Raw genomic sequence first — 15,719 nt, forward strand, 5'->3', positions numbered from 1 at the left:
TTTAATAATTATCTTAATTGTTACGGTTCTCTTTTTACGCCCCCCCCCCCCTCCCCTCCTTTTTCTTGAATGTGCTTTAATTTTTTTGTTGCAAATTCAATAATGTTGTATTATGTTTAATGTTTGTTCATAACACCCCATCCACAGCCCCATGAGAAATTTGAAAAAGTTTGCTCTGAGTAAATTGTGAGTGTTTTAATCACAGATGCATTGATGATAAGAATTGTATTTGTATTGATAACATGCTTGACAGATTCGATTCTTGGAGACGCATGTGCTTGACATTATCTTTCCTTCATATTGTACAAATATTTCTTATGTTAATACAATTAGTTTCTTAAAATGTGTATTCTTTTATCAGAAAACCAATAGAAACAAAAATACTAGTTGAACCAATTGAGACAGTTATTATGGACCTTTTTCCATTGGAAATCACACTTTTTTTCTTTTTTTTTTCTTTAATCACATCACCCAATAAAATTTGAAAACGCCCAAAAACATGTAAAGATGTAAATATCAATTATTTATCTATATATAATTCATAGCGTAGAAGAACTTACTCACATTTGATGTTATATTCTTCTTCTTTTTATTTTCTTACATTTAAGTAACAAAACGCGCCGAATTAAATTTACGAGGTTATTGAACAAAAATGAGCATTTAGTGGGTTCTTATTAATTCTCTAAGGACCAATGATTGTTTGACACTTAAGCGCTTCTTCAGCCATATTGTAGCAAATGTTTGTTGCTTTGTTGTTGGTTGGAGAAGGGTTTAGACCCAAAACAGTCAATTCCCTTTAAAAAAAAAAACTTTTGAGGAATACTTTTAAGGTCTAGATACAGATTCAGAAAGCTAAAGATCTGATTATATTTTCCACAAATAACAAAATTTATTTTCACTGCATTTAGATCAACAAGAAGTGCGCGCATGATATACCCGCAATACAGGAACAAGCTATATATTGTTTACATTTGATGCGATCGATTACAAGATTTTTTTATTTTTTTTTAAACCGGCACCCTAAACAAAACGCGACCTTTTATATTATTGAACAATATCCATTAAATCTACTTACATCGCCTTACAAGGGGACGACAGAACAGCAGTTGTTAACCACGTAGAACGAGATACGACTGACGCTGTAACTTTCCAGGTACTCATTTTACTCTTGCGTATGATGAGAAAATATGAGTAAAGTGCCTTTTCCAAAGAATTAACTTTGCATCGCTCACAATAACTCGGCACTCTCAGGCCCTAAACTTAAGTGTCATGCCACTAGATGACAAGCTTGCCGTTGTTAGCCTATTTGTCTCTGAGCGTTTTCCAATTCTTTAGCGGGTTATAATCTAATAATATAAAACACCCCTACCTACATGTCATGTAACCACGTATGAATAATATAATGATATAAGAATAAATATATTGAAGTTGATAGTAATACAAGAAAATTGCTCAGATTCCCTGCAGACACAGCGATATTCTTAGTAGTTATTATGACATTAAATTTATTGATCTATGAAATGCAGTCAGCCTCTCAAGTTTATCATTGTAATTAATGAACACAGCCGACGTGCACTTATTTGCAGGTCTGATAACCCAATTTATTATGGGCTCATTGTTGTAAAGGAAATCTCAAAAAATGACGCATAATATTGCCCATTACAACCATGTTAAATCAGGCCCATAATTGCGTTTGAATATCTGACCTGCATATATGTGCACGTCGGACATAGCACATGCTATTGTTGTTGTTATTTATATATTTATATATTTTATTCATTAATTTGTTTATTTATCTATTCAATTATTTTTGTTGGATGAATGCGCATTTAATGTGACTTTCATGCATAACTCCCATGTAACCAGCCTGATACCCCCCATTATTATGATATAGTCTCAGCACCTTCTTTTTAAAAAAAACAAAGTAAACAAACAGTTTCACCACTCTGCATTCCTCGGCTATATTAATTTATTAAAATTTACTTGTAGCAGCCAACCCCCCCCCCCCCCCCCCCCTTACCACCACAATCACCAATCCCCATACCCCTCTGTTTTTTTTTTTCTGGTTTTTTTTTTTTATTTTTTTGGGGTTTTTTTTTTTAAATTTTTTTGGGGGTTTTTTTTTTGGCATTTGGCAAACTGTCTATTAAACGATATTGAAGAGTTATTCGAAAGTTATGCATTAGTTTGTTCTCCGGTCATTATTTGTCCCTTAAGATCGTGTCAGACCTCATTTGCTTTATTTTAAGCTACTTATAAAACAACAACTATGTCTATCTCACTGCTTGTAATTTGCTGTAGTTATTCTTTTTAAACATTATAGACTTGCTTCAATTGCTGAGTTATTTTATTTTTACATTTTATTAATAATTTAATTTATTAATTCATTCATTGTTTATTTATTTATTTATTTATTTATTTATTTATTTATTTATATTTATATATCTCAAGTTTTATATTTTTTCCCATAGTGCACTCGCCATTTCAAATTCAACAACTGCTGCATTAATATTACGCATTCTTATCCTCACACAGTTAAAAGTCTCACTTTTAATTTCTAATTCGGATTGTATGTTTTGTTTTGTTTTCTCTCTTCTGCCACACTGTTTACGTAAAGCGATCGGAGCATGCTAATAAAACCAGAGAAAAAAGCTCTATACAGTGCGATGTTTATTATTTACTTCCCCTCTAACCCCCCCCCCCTTCTCTCTCTCTCTCTCTCTCTCTCTCTCTCTCTCTCTCTATCTATCTATCTATCTATCTGTCTGTCTATCTCTCTCTCTTTCTTTCTCTCTCTCTCTCTCTCTCTCTCTCTCTCTCTCTCTCTCTCTCTCTATGGTCCATCTATCCCCCTATCCTTTTCATGTCTAGTTATTATATATCATTCTTATTATATTCCCCCCCCCCCCTCCTTGTTTTCTGTCGATTAAACATAAGTCCGACGAAGGATCAAATATTCACCTCAGAAGTTGGGTGAGATCAAACCACTGTTCGTGTCAAATTGACAGCTAGATTAAAGGGTGAAGGACGCCCTCCAAGAGGTTTCCTTTTTTTCTCCCTTCCCCGATCATTGAGAATTCCCAAATGATTTGCCCCTGGCTAACCGACTTTGTATGGGGAAAAAAAATGGTCGGTGGAATTAATTTTTGCCATAATAAACGTTGTATATTTTAAGCGTCGTTTTTTAACTGTCAATGGTTACATTTGTGACCCGTCGCCTCAGTTTGGCATTCTGTCGAAAGGAGAGTTTTAAGTTTGAATAATCAGAATTATGAGATTTAAGTTTTTCACAATATTGATGCTATTTATTTGGCTAAATAAACTCACGACATCCGCCAGCCAGATAAAAAGTACCAACACACAAAACTGTTTGTAACCTCAAACGTTTATTGTCTGATTGATAGAATTTAATTATGACAACTGATCATTAAAATGGCTGTCTAAAAACAATTACACAGAGCTGAGTGACGTCAATTTCATTCTCTCTATAGGAATCGATGCTCATTCTTCTCATTAAAACTAAAAACATTTTTAAAAAGTAATGTAGAAAAATGAATTTAACTGCATTGAAAAAGAACAAATACGAAACACGGAACGTTTCGGGCTCAAAACTCTTCTTCAAAAATTAAAAAAATTAAAATAATACATCACTTATATCCAGACAGACGGCAGTGAAACATTCAATTTCCAGCTTCTAAACTCGACGACATCATACCGCTTTGGGGCAGTGGGTCACAATCGTCAAATTATTATTATTATTATTATTATTATTATTATTATTATTATTATTATTATTATTATTATTATTATTATTATTATTATTATTATTATTATTAATGATAACATTGAAGTATCAGATTTCTTACAAAGAATTCATAATATTATAACAATTAATTTTTTGATTGCAACATAAATTATTATTAATGGTTTTTTTAAGTCACCAAGGAAAGAAAAAAAAAGAAAAACAACTACACAACTTTTCACTAATGTATACGAATGTATAAGAATGGATAAGACCATAGCTAGGGAGTTTCATCTACAATGTAATTCTTAAGTAATAAAAGTTCACAATAGAGTAACTATTTTCCACCCTAAGAACATCCTCAGCCAGGTTTTCATTTACATCCCACCAATAAGAGGAATATTGATTTTAATTTATGATAAGTCTCTTACCCAAGGGCACACTTGTTTTTCAATGAGTGTTATCTCTCCATTTACTACGCGTACCTTCAGGCCATTTTGAAAGTAGCTTGAACAGATTCAGACATGAACAAATAAGCATTATTTAAATCAAAAGTTTTAGTTTTAGTTGTTGATGTTATTGTTTTTGCTGTTTTATTTTGTATGTTTATTTTTACAGAAGGGGGGGGGGGGGGGGGGTTGTTTTGTCATTTTTTTTTTTTTTTTTTTTTTTTTTTTTTTTTTTTTTTTTTTGAGGCGGTTATTGTTGGGATTTTTTTCCTCATAACATATCAAAATTACACAATCGTATAATTTTCCTGACGCTTGTAAAACCATAAAATTGATTCCTAATCGAAACCATTATCGCCCTGTTGTTCTTTCCCGATATTTTACATTGACTGTATTTTGTTATTGTAACTTTTAGTTTTACTTGGTTTGATGTTTGTTTCGCATTACAGCGGAATATTCATGAACGAACTTTAAAAAAAAAAATTAAAAACATCAATTGGGTTGAGTCGTTATAAAAACTCACCAAACACGCATGTAATTTTTGATGTTTGAATAAAACATGGAAATTATCTGCTAATCTGTCATGAAATGGCAACTCATCATTTTTATTTAAATGTACATGAATAAGGAATGTATTGGAAGTGAAATAAATGCTCAGGGATTCCCTTTTTCCGGCTGAAGTCGGAAAACCGGGGTTTTGAAATATCGGACTGATCTTGGTCAGTATTGGGGAGTTTATTTTTTTTTTTTTAAAGATGAAGGCATTGGTTGTTAAAAGGCAACAGTTAAGAGGAAACTAGATGGATTCGTATCCTTTTCTATGAATTAAAGGGTGATAGCAAGGAAGCTTTGCACGAAATATTTTCATATGCTTTTTACAAGAAAAAATTTCAGGCTTTTTTTTTTTAGCAAAGGGCATCCCTGAATTGTATAGTGTAAGGTTGTGTATAAGTTAAGGATCAAATTTGATAAGCTGTTCGTGTTTGTAAACTCTCATGCCATTATTACCTACCACAACATATTCGAAATGTGTAAGACGACATTACGAGTAGATCCTAAATAAATATGACTGATCTAATCACAGTAGCATTTCTTTAACTGTTACTCAGACTTTTGGTTAAACAGCTTGGATAAATATTTGTTTCATTTAGTAATAATTTTTATACATTATCTGCTTAATGACAATGATCACGATGTAGCGATCGTTACATTTAACAGGAGATAAAACACGCTTATCGCTGGTATCGTTGTGGTTTTTGTTGTAGTTCTTGTTGCTGCTGTTCTTGTTCTTGTTATTGTTTCTGTGGTGGTGGTGATGGTGAAGAAAGTAGTAGTGGTGGAGGTGAATGTGCTATTGTTGATATTTATAAAGCAGGTTACGGTGAATGTGTTCATGTATCATAGTTGATAATGATGGCAGTACAATTTTTTGGGGAGGACATAGGTGATTATGGGATTATTTCTCTCTGGTATGGTCTTAATAACCAAACCAACAGAATGCCTTTTACATCATATGCTTAAAAATTATTTATAATAAAATTTATTTGCTTTCTTAAGCTTGACTCTAAACCAGACTTATCTTGCCTATTTTTTCACAGTGTAGATTATAATAACATATAAAATGAAACATTAACAGAAGTTTAAACATGTTTACACTTGCACCTTTCATGTCAACTGTTTTACTAGATTATAAAAGAAAGATGTGTCTTTGATCTGGTTTAGCGTAAAAAACCCAAAACGTACTGAATTTCACGTTATATGCGGAACTATTATTATTATCAGTGGAAGTTTTGTTCTTAGTGTCAGATAAATGAAATGTTATACATTTGGGCCGTTAAATGTTTGTCTGTGGTATATATATAAAATGGTCTACAATAACATTGTTCTTTAAATTTGGAACTTCATCTTGAACAAAACAAAACAAAATTATTATTTTTTAAAACATCAAAAACAAAACGGAAAAAAAATTAACAAAACACAAAAATAAAAACAAATAGCTGCTTTGTTTTTAACTATTCAATATCCTGTGACATTTGTATAACTCAAAAATGATTTTACACGTGTCACTAAAACATTTTTTTTCATTGAGTGCTCTATGCGGGAGTGTGTGTATATGTGTGTGATAACGGATATGTGATGGCCCCATTGTCGTTAAGCTGAAAAGTCCTGTATACTTCACAAGCGCGCGCGCACACACACAACACACTCTCTCTCCCCCCACACACACACTTACACACAAACACACACAGGCAGACACACCCACTCGCTCTTTCATGCAAACACACACACACACACACACACACACACACATACACACACATACATCAAGTCAAAGGACAGGGATAAACATACTGTATAACTTTTCCTAAATGAGCCACTTAGTCTTATTCCTCATCAGTAATGAACGGCCAAATACATCTTGACATTAAGTTGAAGTCATTAATCATTCCAGTTGAAAATCTATAGCAAATTCTGTAGGTCATCAGAGCATTGCACACTAGGCACCATTACCTGTCTTACGGTTAATTGATTGAGGCCATCGGAATGAATGCTTACACTACGTCAGTTCAGTTACCACTCACGCAGAGAATCACATTTTATGTACATACCAGCAACAGACCTTATCAACACACCACTCCCGCCTTACAGGTGCGATAAACTATACAGCTTGCATCTGTTTTCTAATAGGGCAGTAGATTAAAATACTCGGGGTATTCAGGCTAGTTTTAACGAGATCTTTAAATAGACATAACTTAACTTGTGCATGTGATATCTTTAAAATGATATGATAAAAAGAAATTGGATTAGATGAATGTTGTGTTCTGGTTTTTCTATTGCTATTTGTTCATTGTGAAAGTGGTTTTGTTTCATTTATATTCTTTTTCACTCCTCTTATAATAACAAAATTGACGGTTGTTATTATTCCTTTCACCCTTGTTATATTCAGGAAACAGAAAGGTGGTAAGAAAAGACGAGAGGAAATTGTTGCAAGCCAGGCAAAACCGACAGAGGATTCGGATCAAGAAATTGTGGTAAATTTTGTTATATTTGGTATAAAAGGAACGGTGGGGAAACTTAATCACTGGACTGTGAAATGAGTTGAGAGATAATGAAATAAGATATTATATTCTTTCACGCCAAGTGTCAATAATATTGTCACTTTATACCATTGGCAAAAGGGTAAAGGCAAGTTAATATCTCACATAGAGAAAGTCATTGAGGTGTGTTCAGGTTTCCAATGACAAACATGATGGTGTACGGTTTTGTTAAAAATTAACCTCCTGTATCTCATTGCAAGTGTCAGCTGGATGCAAAGATTGATTTTCATGATATTAAACTGACTATGATTATGTTCTAAATAATGCGGTCATAATCAGCAATCTGGGTAGAATGTCAGATTCTGTCATTGTTAAACATCAAGGACTTTGTAAAATTACCTCCCACTTTATTTTTACTCCAAAGCAAAGACATTTATGACCTACATACAATACATTTTTACTGTTCGACTTTGAAAAAAAAAAGATTAAGTTACCTCATACCTTATTACAGTTGTGTATTTAAGCCTTTGTATATTCTCTTAGCTAGGGGACGACCAACAACAACATTACCTCTTTCTCTCGATAATGATTTGAAACAACTTAATAAGAAAACCAGATTAACATCACTGGGAGTTATCAAACATCAGATAAATAGGCACAAGACAGAGACAATTGGAGAATCTTCACCACAAGAATAAGAGGAATGGCCGAAGCTGCAAATCCAAATTACATCAAAGCGGAAGGCTTTAAGTCTTAAATCAATATCCTCTTAATTGTTCAGAAACCTCCATTATGTGTTATACTTCAAACAAACAAAAATTAATAAAAGCGCACTGCAATTAAGTTATGTTTTCTCTAAATATACTGATGAATAATTCTTGACATGTATTATGATATATATAACATTTCATTCGGGATTTCAAAATTTTAATAATAACTTTCTTTTGCCAGTTATTGTTTAAAAACGTCTGTTTTTCAGATCCACTCTGATGGTGAAAACGGTTGGGATGAAGACGGAGCAGGCAGTAGTTCTGGCACTGATTACGAAGACGTTGGCCAAGATTACGACGAAGGCGGAGAGACCTACGAAGACCTTGAAGCATTTTCAAAAGAGGCAGGGCGTGGTGGGGGTAACCCAAAGAATAAAACTTTAACTCACAAATTAAAGAAAATATTTGTCAACTCCAAAGGTCACAAAGACAAGAAGAAAAAGTCTAATCCTCCTGTTGAATCAGGTATATTAACTAATTTGAACACAGTATTAAAAATGATCCATTACTTATCCATTGAATTTTACTATATACTTTTAAACTGTTCAATTTGTAATTTTCTCAACTTACTATCGTCAAATCATAATATCATGAAATTATTTACAATTTTCAAAAATAAATAAAGTGCCTATGAGGGTCGTCCTCCAAAAAGGTATAACTTAAAAATTGGTTTAATATTTTAAAACTCTCTCGCAGAATTTTTTGAGATAGGCCTATCAAGCCCACACAATGTTTATGCATTCACAGCAATGAATGTCCATGATTTTGTTGTTGTTGACAAAGTAACAAAGATAGTGACTTATATTGCCGGGCTGTCAGGGACAATAAAGTTTCACTCACTCATTCCCATGATCGGATGGTTGTTGAGGGGGGTGGGGAGCTTGTCTGATGCAGCCTTCACAATCTGGCCCTGCTTAACTCGGTCATTGGCCTTCTCAGTCAACTTAAATAACGTCAAATTTGTCCACTCATCGATGTCCTGGCTCATTTTCTTTTGTCTTCCACTTCTGTGTTGACCTTTCACCGTGCCTTACATAATTGTCCGGCACACACTGTTGTGCCTGACCAAATGTCCAAACCATGAATGTTTCCTTCTTGTAACCACCACAAGCATTTGTTTCTGTTTTCTCGCCATCTTTGAATTTTAGGCATAGTTAATTTATATCATTTTCAAGATTTTGCATTAGATTGGTCTGAATGCTTTACCTAGTGTCCTGATCAATCCCTTGTCAAATTTGGAATTGAGTACTTAGCTAGTATCATTGTTGTCTCTGTTAGAAAAGAAATGGTTGTGAAAGAATCTGATAATCTTTCAATGTTTTTTGCACCAGTTCTAGATAATATAAGAGCCAGCTGCTACCCAGTCACAACCAATGATCAGAAAAAATTCTTGAAATAAACTGGGTTGAGCTCTGCAAGTCAGTGTTAACCCTAAACCCACATTTTGTATTGTCAAGAAATGATCTAATGTTGTCTATCTTTTTACAAGCTAATGCTAATTCACTGTATCGAAAAAAATCTGTATGGTCATGTTAAATTTAATTTTAATTTTATTCCCATGCTTCTCTTAGATTTTGTTTTAAGTCATAGTAAGATAATTTCTTTTCCTTTTTGTATTTCAGTGGTCGCCATTGCGACAGACTCAGAGGGTGAGATATTAGATGATACAGATGAAGAAGCCATAGAAACCTTGTCTCGTACCAGCAGTGAAAGAAGTAGCGGTAGATTTGTAAGAAATAACAGTGGAGGAGTCCACATCCAGAATAACACAACAGATAACATAAGCAGCAATAACATTAATGAAGGCAATACCATGTCTTCTAACACTATTATTGTTACAGAATCCAGTTCGGATGACTTACCACCCTCAGTGCCACCACCACCACCACCATCATCTTCATCATCATCACAGTCATCGGTACCCCCTCCTCCTCCACTCCCTCCACGATCTTCACGTAATTTAGCACAAGTTGCTGAAAACTCTCCACCATTGCCTCCCCGCAATGCTACCCTGTCTGGCAAAACCACACTTGGAATTAATCTGGATACCATTGTGCCAGTGTCACCTCCTGCTAACAAACGAAATTCTCATCATATTGGAGATAAGTGAGTAAAAATGTATTTTTAAAAATAGGTTTGTACAAGTCACTTCACATAATCACAGTCTTAGGAATGATGAATGTGTCGATTTCACAAAAGAAACTTTCATCGCCACGGAGGTAAGGGAGTATAAAGATATTTTTTAATAGGTTTTGTACAACTCATTTTTGAAAAGAATTGTACAACTCACTTCACTTAATCGCACTTCAGAATTTAAATGATTGTGTTGATGTAATCAATGAAACACTCATCTCATTTAAGATTAGAAGAGTAAAAATATATCTTTTGAATAGGTTTGTAGAAGTCACTCCACTTAATTGCACAGCCTTAGGAATTTGAGTGAACTTGTCGATTTACCAAATAAAACTCTCATCACCTTTGCAATACGGGAGTAGACATATTTTTTAATAAGGTTTGTACAATAATCTTTTTGCAGACTTGACATGATCAATATTTGAAACAAAGCTCCATTGATTTGATTTTTTTGTTTGTTATAATTGAAATCTGTTAAAAATTTGTTTAGTTTTTTGTTTCTTTTACACTTTCCTGCTCAAAACATAAAATTCTTTTTGACAAAGTAAAGCTTCCCACTATTTGCTAATCATGATTTACTTCAAGTTTAAGTTGTTTCACTTTTCTTTCTTTACATCTGGTTCTTTTTTAAATTTTATTTATTATTTATTATTTATTTATTTTTTAAGGGGGGGGGGGGGGGGGGGGGGTCTCATATTAATTTGCAGCTGATTAGCAGGTCTTTGTCGATTTCCATGAAGAGACAAAAATTTTCTGCAAGTAGGATCTAGTCTCTGTCTTTCTCTCACTCTGCTGTCAAATTCCATTTCACCCATAAGTTGATGACAATTGGGGTTGATTACATGGCAGCGGGCGGAGCAGCTAGGTATTAATATATATATTCTTTAATAATTGATCTGTCTAATCATTCTTGGGAAAAGTCAAAAGTCAATGTTCTTACAATCAATATTTTCCATTTTTTAAAGTATGTCTCTCAATCAGTTTTTCAAAGGTTTACTTGAAATCTTTTTAATACTGACAAGTTTTACTTTTCTTCCCGTTTTCAGGAAAAAAGACAGATTTTCCTTCAACAGCCAAGATGGTTCAGATAGCGGATGCTCCACGGGAAAGCTAGGTAAGCAATTTTAGTCTTGGTTTTTTTTCATCAATATTTGATATAATTTTAATATTCTTTTTTTCTCCTTTCGTAGTCGGACACTCTTCCCCCCCCCCCCCCCCCCTTTTTTTTTATGTATTGCCAATGTTGATGAATGTGATAGTAATGAAAACGCAAATGCTCTGTTTTGATAAAGGGTAAAAAGAATTGAATACTATTAATGTTTTAACTTTCATTTCTTATGAATTATGTAAACCAGTGAATGATATATTGAAATGTTCCTATGTTGATATTAGTGATTGTAATGTGAGTTGCTGATGCTTGAGTTTTGTGGGAGGGAGTATTATGTGTGTTAGTGTTAAACGTTTGAATATAGCATTTTGAAACGTCAAGTTTTAATGGTTAGGTGTGTCAAAATGAAACACTGTATATTTTCTACTCATGCCCTTTGATTTTTAATGATATTGTGTATATAGTTATCTATATGATTTCCTCCTTTTTTTTGTCCTCAAAGAGTACATTGATTATGATCCAGCTTCTGCACAGACCTTGGAACGCATTGAAAAGGCTGAGTAAGTTCATACTTTTCAAAAAAAAAATTAAAATGCATAATGTCCAGAGCATTAAAGTCTAAAACAGCATATCATACATATTTTTGACTACGGAGGTATTATTTGCATTTGGAGTTTAGTATACTTCATTGTTAAAATGAGATTTTAGTATTTCTCAATCTTTTATTTGATATTCTTAAAATAGTGAAACAGTATTTTTTTTAATGGTTACAGTAATAGTTGTCATTCATCTTTATCAACTTTTCTGATATTTTCCTCGCATTCACCTCTAGATGCAAACGCAGAAAGTCTTTATTTGGGTAAGAAATTGTTTTTGAGAGCCACCACCCAGAAGTGTGTTACTCCCCTCAATCCAAAATTTAAATCTGTCATGTTGTCAATATTATAAATGTTTTTGCCCACTTCTGTTGATTTTATTTCATTTGATGTTCGTTTCTTTCTTCCCGTTTAAAAAAAATCATTTGCGTTGGGTTTTGTTGGATTTTCTTTTCTTTTCTTTTTTTTTTTCATTTTGAAAAATATTATTTTCTTTTTGTCATCTTCATTTACAAATTACGTTCATTTATTTGAAAAATACTTTTTGTTAAATTTTCACTCGCAAATGTTTGTGATGTGTATTCTGATCGACTTGTTATTGCTCTGAATATTGTTCTTCTCAATTTGTTTTTTTTAAATGTCACTATTTGTATATTGTAAAATCATCTTAACTTTCAGCTCAAAATATACAAAGGTTAAAAGACGAAGGTAATAAACAGAAACAAACAAATTGGTTGGAGCTGTACTTTGAATGACCTTTAGTTTTGAATGCTGTAATGCATAGAATGAGGTGCAGGCTTGTTTATTGGGATTTTTCATGAAAAGAAAAACATTTTCATTACGCAAAGGCTATTTACTGTTTGAAAATATTTATTTTCCTGTGTTCATTTAAAGCATGTCAAAATCTGAGACCTATTGCATGAGTCAAATGCATCCATAGGATAATTGTATATGAGAATATAAGTCTGATTATGATATAGTGATGTGGATGTGTGTGTGTGTGTGTGTGTGTGTGTGTGTGTGTGTGTGTGTGCATGAGAGAGTGAAAGAGAGAGAGGGTTGGGAGGGGGGGGGGGGGATAGACTGCATCAATATTTCTTTCAAGCATTTTAAAAATTACGTTAAATATGTAGATGATATTTTATTCTCCAGCCAAAATAGAAAAAAATTAGAGGATTAAAAAATAAGGGACCTGTTAAATCCTTATCTAGTGCACATGCATCCATAAACATATCCTCTGGCCCTCTCCATTATCATAAGAGTCCTTAGGCTCTAGCATAATGTTATTGTAGCTTAATTGACAAAAAGAAAAGAAACCGAGTGAATTAAATTACAAACCACTATAAAGACTGTTAAAAACAAGGCTGGTTTTTAAATTGTATAGAAGGAACTTCAAAATTGCAGTTTAATTCTGAATTTCAACCCTGCTTAATATTGTTCAGCCAGGCACACTGTGTGCTCGATAGGATTGATACAGTGTGATCCGTTTTGTTTGTCTTGAGTAACCTTTATAAAAAAAAAGAATAGATATGAGCTTTTACAGCGACAGATAAAGACTAGCTTCTGTGAGTTGGTAGAGAAACCACATTTAATTAAAAAATTATTCATGATAAACAATCATTTGTGCTGGACGGATTGTATTTATCTATCTTTTTTATATTCAACTCAACTTTTAATGCATACTTTATAAACAAGGTATAATATTGATAAAAGGAGAAGAAAAGAAATGAAAAAATAAGAAACGATCATTTAATATTCCCCTCTTGGCAATGTTATGGAATCTCCTTATCCTACCCCCCCCCCCCCCCCCCCCCCCCCAACACACAATTTGTTGTTGAATGATGATAAGATAAAAATGACATGCTACGAAGACTACCAGTAAAGGAATGCATGTATCATCGGATTGCTTTAGTCCGTTGCTTTCAAGTACAATATGTATGATGCATGTTTATCTTTTTGAATTATTTTTTATATAAAGGCTTTTGATTTATGTTTGTGTTGGTTATAATATTCAATGTATGGTCAAGCAGTACGATGCTTTACTTTGTAATGAAATGCTAATGTGGTCTTGTAGTATGACACTTGCCCTCAGATCAGAAGATCTTGGGTTCTAGTCCTGATCTGAGCGGTGCATATTTGAGTCTTTGGAAAAGACTCTTTGCTCACGTTTTCTCACCAAACTCAAGTGTAAAATGAGTACCTGGTTATTTACAGCGTTGTATCTGTAGGAAAAAAAATAAAACTGAAATATCACCTAATAGGTGTCATGTATCGTTCTACATGTTAATTGTTGCTGTTGGCTAGGGATCTCTTTTAAAGAGCTTTGCACACATTTAGGGGATATTGCTCTATATACTCGTAGAAGCCCAAGATATTGAATATGGTCACTGAGAAAATATGCCGAGGAAACAAAAGCCTCTAAATTTCTGTTATGTTGATGGGGGAGTTGGGGTGGGGGGGGGGGGTCTGTAGTGAAGTTCATTTTGAGTGAATATTGTTGAACACCTATAAATAAAAATATCTCTTGATTCAACATCAAAAGGGAGCATTTTTGGAGATCATGTTAAGTAAATTAGTAAATACTTGCAATCAGATTTTATAAAACTTAGAAATAAAAAGTATTCCAGTTAGACCTTTTCTAAAAAATCAATTTGAACATTATTAAAAGAAAATCTGTTAATATATTCATGTATGACATATCATCTTTCATTTTCAAGGAAGCATCTATTTTCAAGTTATAAATTTGTGGACTTTTTACCTTATTATTATTATTATTATTATTATTATTATTATTATTATTATTATTATTATTATTATTATTATTATTATTATTATTATTATTATTATTATTATTATTGTCATTATAAATCTTACTGCTTCACATTTGCTTTGTTCTTTGTCAAAGCTTCTTGTTCTCGTAAGATATGTCTTTCTTAATATTGTTTACGTGTCATGAATCCAACTTCTACATTTGATCATCATTTTTTAAAAATTCTCTTGTATATCTTCCGTTTCACGTCGTATTTTTTTAATACTTCATATCTATTTTCTTCTATAATAAACATAAGATTCAAAACGGTTTATATAAACCACTATGAAACGCTTCTAACAACAAAAAGGGGTGAAATCTGAAAACAACTATTAATGACTGAGGCAATTGCTTAATTCCAACTCACGAACTGAAATAAAATATTACTATATTACTTAATGCTGTTTTTTATAAGACATTGAAACAAGCGTAAAAAAGAAATGAAAATGGAATTTCATGAACATAAATGTTTAATTTTTAAAATCTGAGGTAATCAATAAAATCCACTCAATAGCTAGATTCTAAAAATAAATAATTAAAAATAGAATTTATAATGGATCATAAATCATAATCAATAGAGTAAGCTAAATATTACAAAGAGCTGTCCAAAACATATAAAAGGACCATTTTCCAAAACATATAAAAGGACCATTTTATAAAACACTTGTTAAATAGATATTAACTGTTGAATATTCGTCTTAAAAGACCATAACAAAATAAATAAAACAGTAAATAATTAAGGATAAGAACAGGAGAACACATTGAGTTCCAAATGACCATTTGATAAAAAGCAATTAAAAAGATGCATACATGGAATAATGTTACCACACCATTAAATACGAAATAGAACCTAAATAGTTCAGTACGAATTCCAATAGATCAATAACAATTGCAGTCAAATAAAATCCAGATCAGTCAGGATATTAAGTTTCCAGTATTCATCCAATGTCAATGTAATTATCTTTACATAGTCTCCAGATGTGTTCTGTTTATGAACAATCTACTCACTTGTTCTAAGTCATGGATGTTATTGAGAACTTTTAATATACTCTGTAGATATCTCATTATCAGACC

General features: G+C 32.6%; 1 protein-coding gene across 24 annotated transcripts in view; it reads left to right on the forward strand.

The window, feature by feature from the left end:
- LOC144971304 (uncharacterized) overlaps positions 1-15,719 on the forward strand; it is a 118,145-nt gene that overhangs the window by 88,930 nt on the left and 13,496 nt on the right. For 10 of the 24 annotated variants that reach the window (XM_078911932.1, XM_078911950.1, XM_078911931.1 and 7 more), the window contains 6 exons: positions 148-186; positions 7,139-7,223; positions 8,209-8,464; positions 9,622-10,105; positions 11,179-11,246; positions 11,743-11,800. In XM_078911932.1, the coding sequence (XP_078768058.1) occupies positions 148-186; positions 7,139-7,223; positions 8,209-8,464; positions 9,622-10,105; positions 11,179-11,246; positions 11,743-11,800 (990 nt within the window). Of the gene's footprint in view, positions 1-147; positions 187-7,138; positions 7,224-8,208; positions 8,465-9,621; positions 10,106-11,178; positions 11,247-11,742; positions 11,801-12,072; positions 12,100-12,514; positions 12,545-15,719 lie in introns of all 24 variants that reach the window. The other 14 variants (XM_078911928.1, XM_078911941.1, XM_078911927.1 and 11 more) reach the window with 5 other exon arrangements.

Source organism: Berghia stephanieae, chromosome 4 (genome assembly GCF_034508935.2).
Source record: "Berghia stephanieae isolate SIO BIC M18660-M18661 chromosome 4, UCSD_Bste_1.3, whole genome shotgun sequence".
NCBI classification, from domain to species: Eukaryota; Metazoa; Mollusca; class Gastropoda; order Nudibranchia; family Aeolidiidae; genus Berghia; species Berghia stephanieae.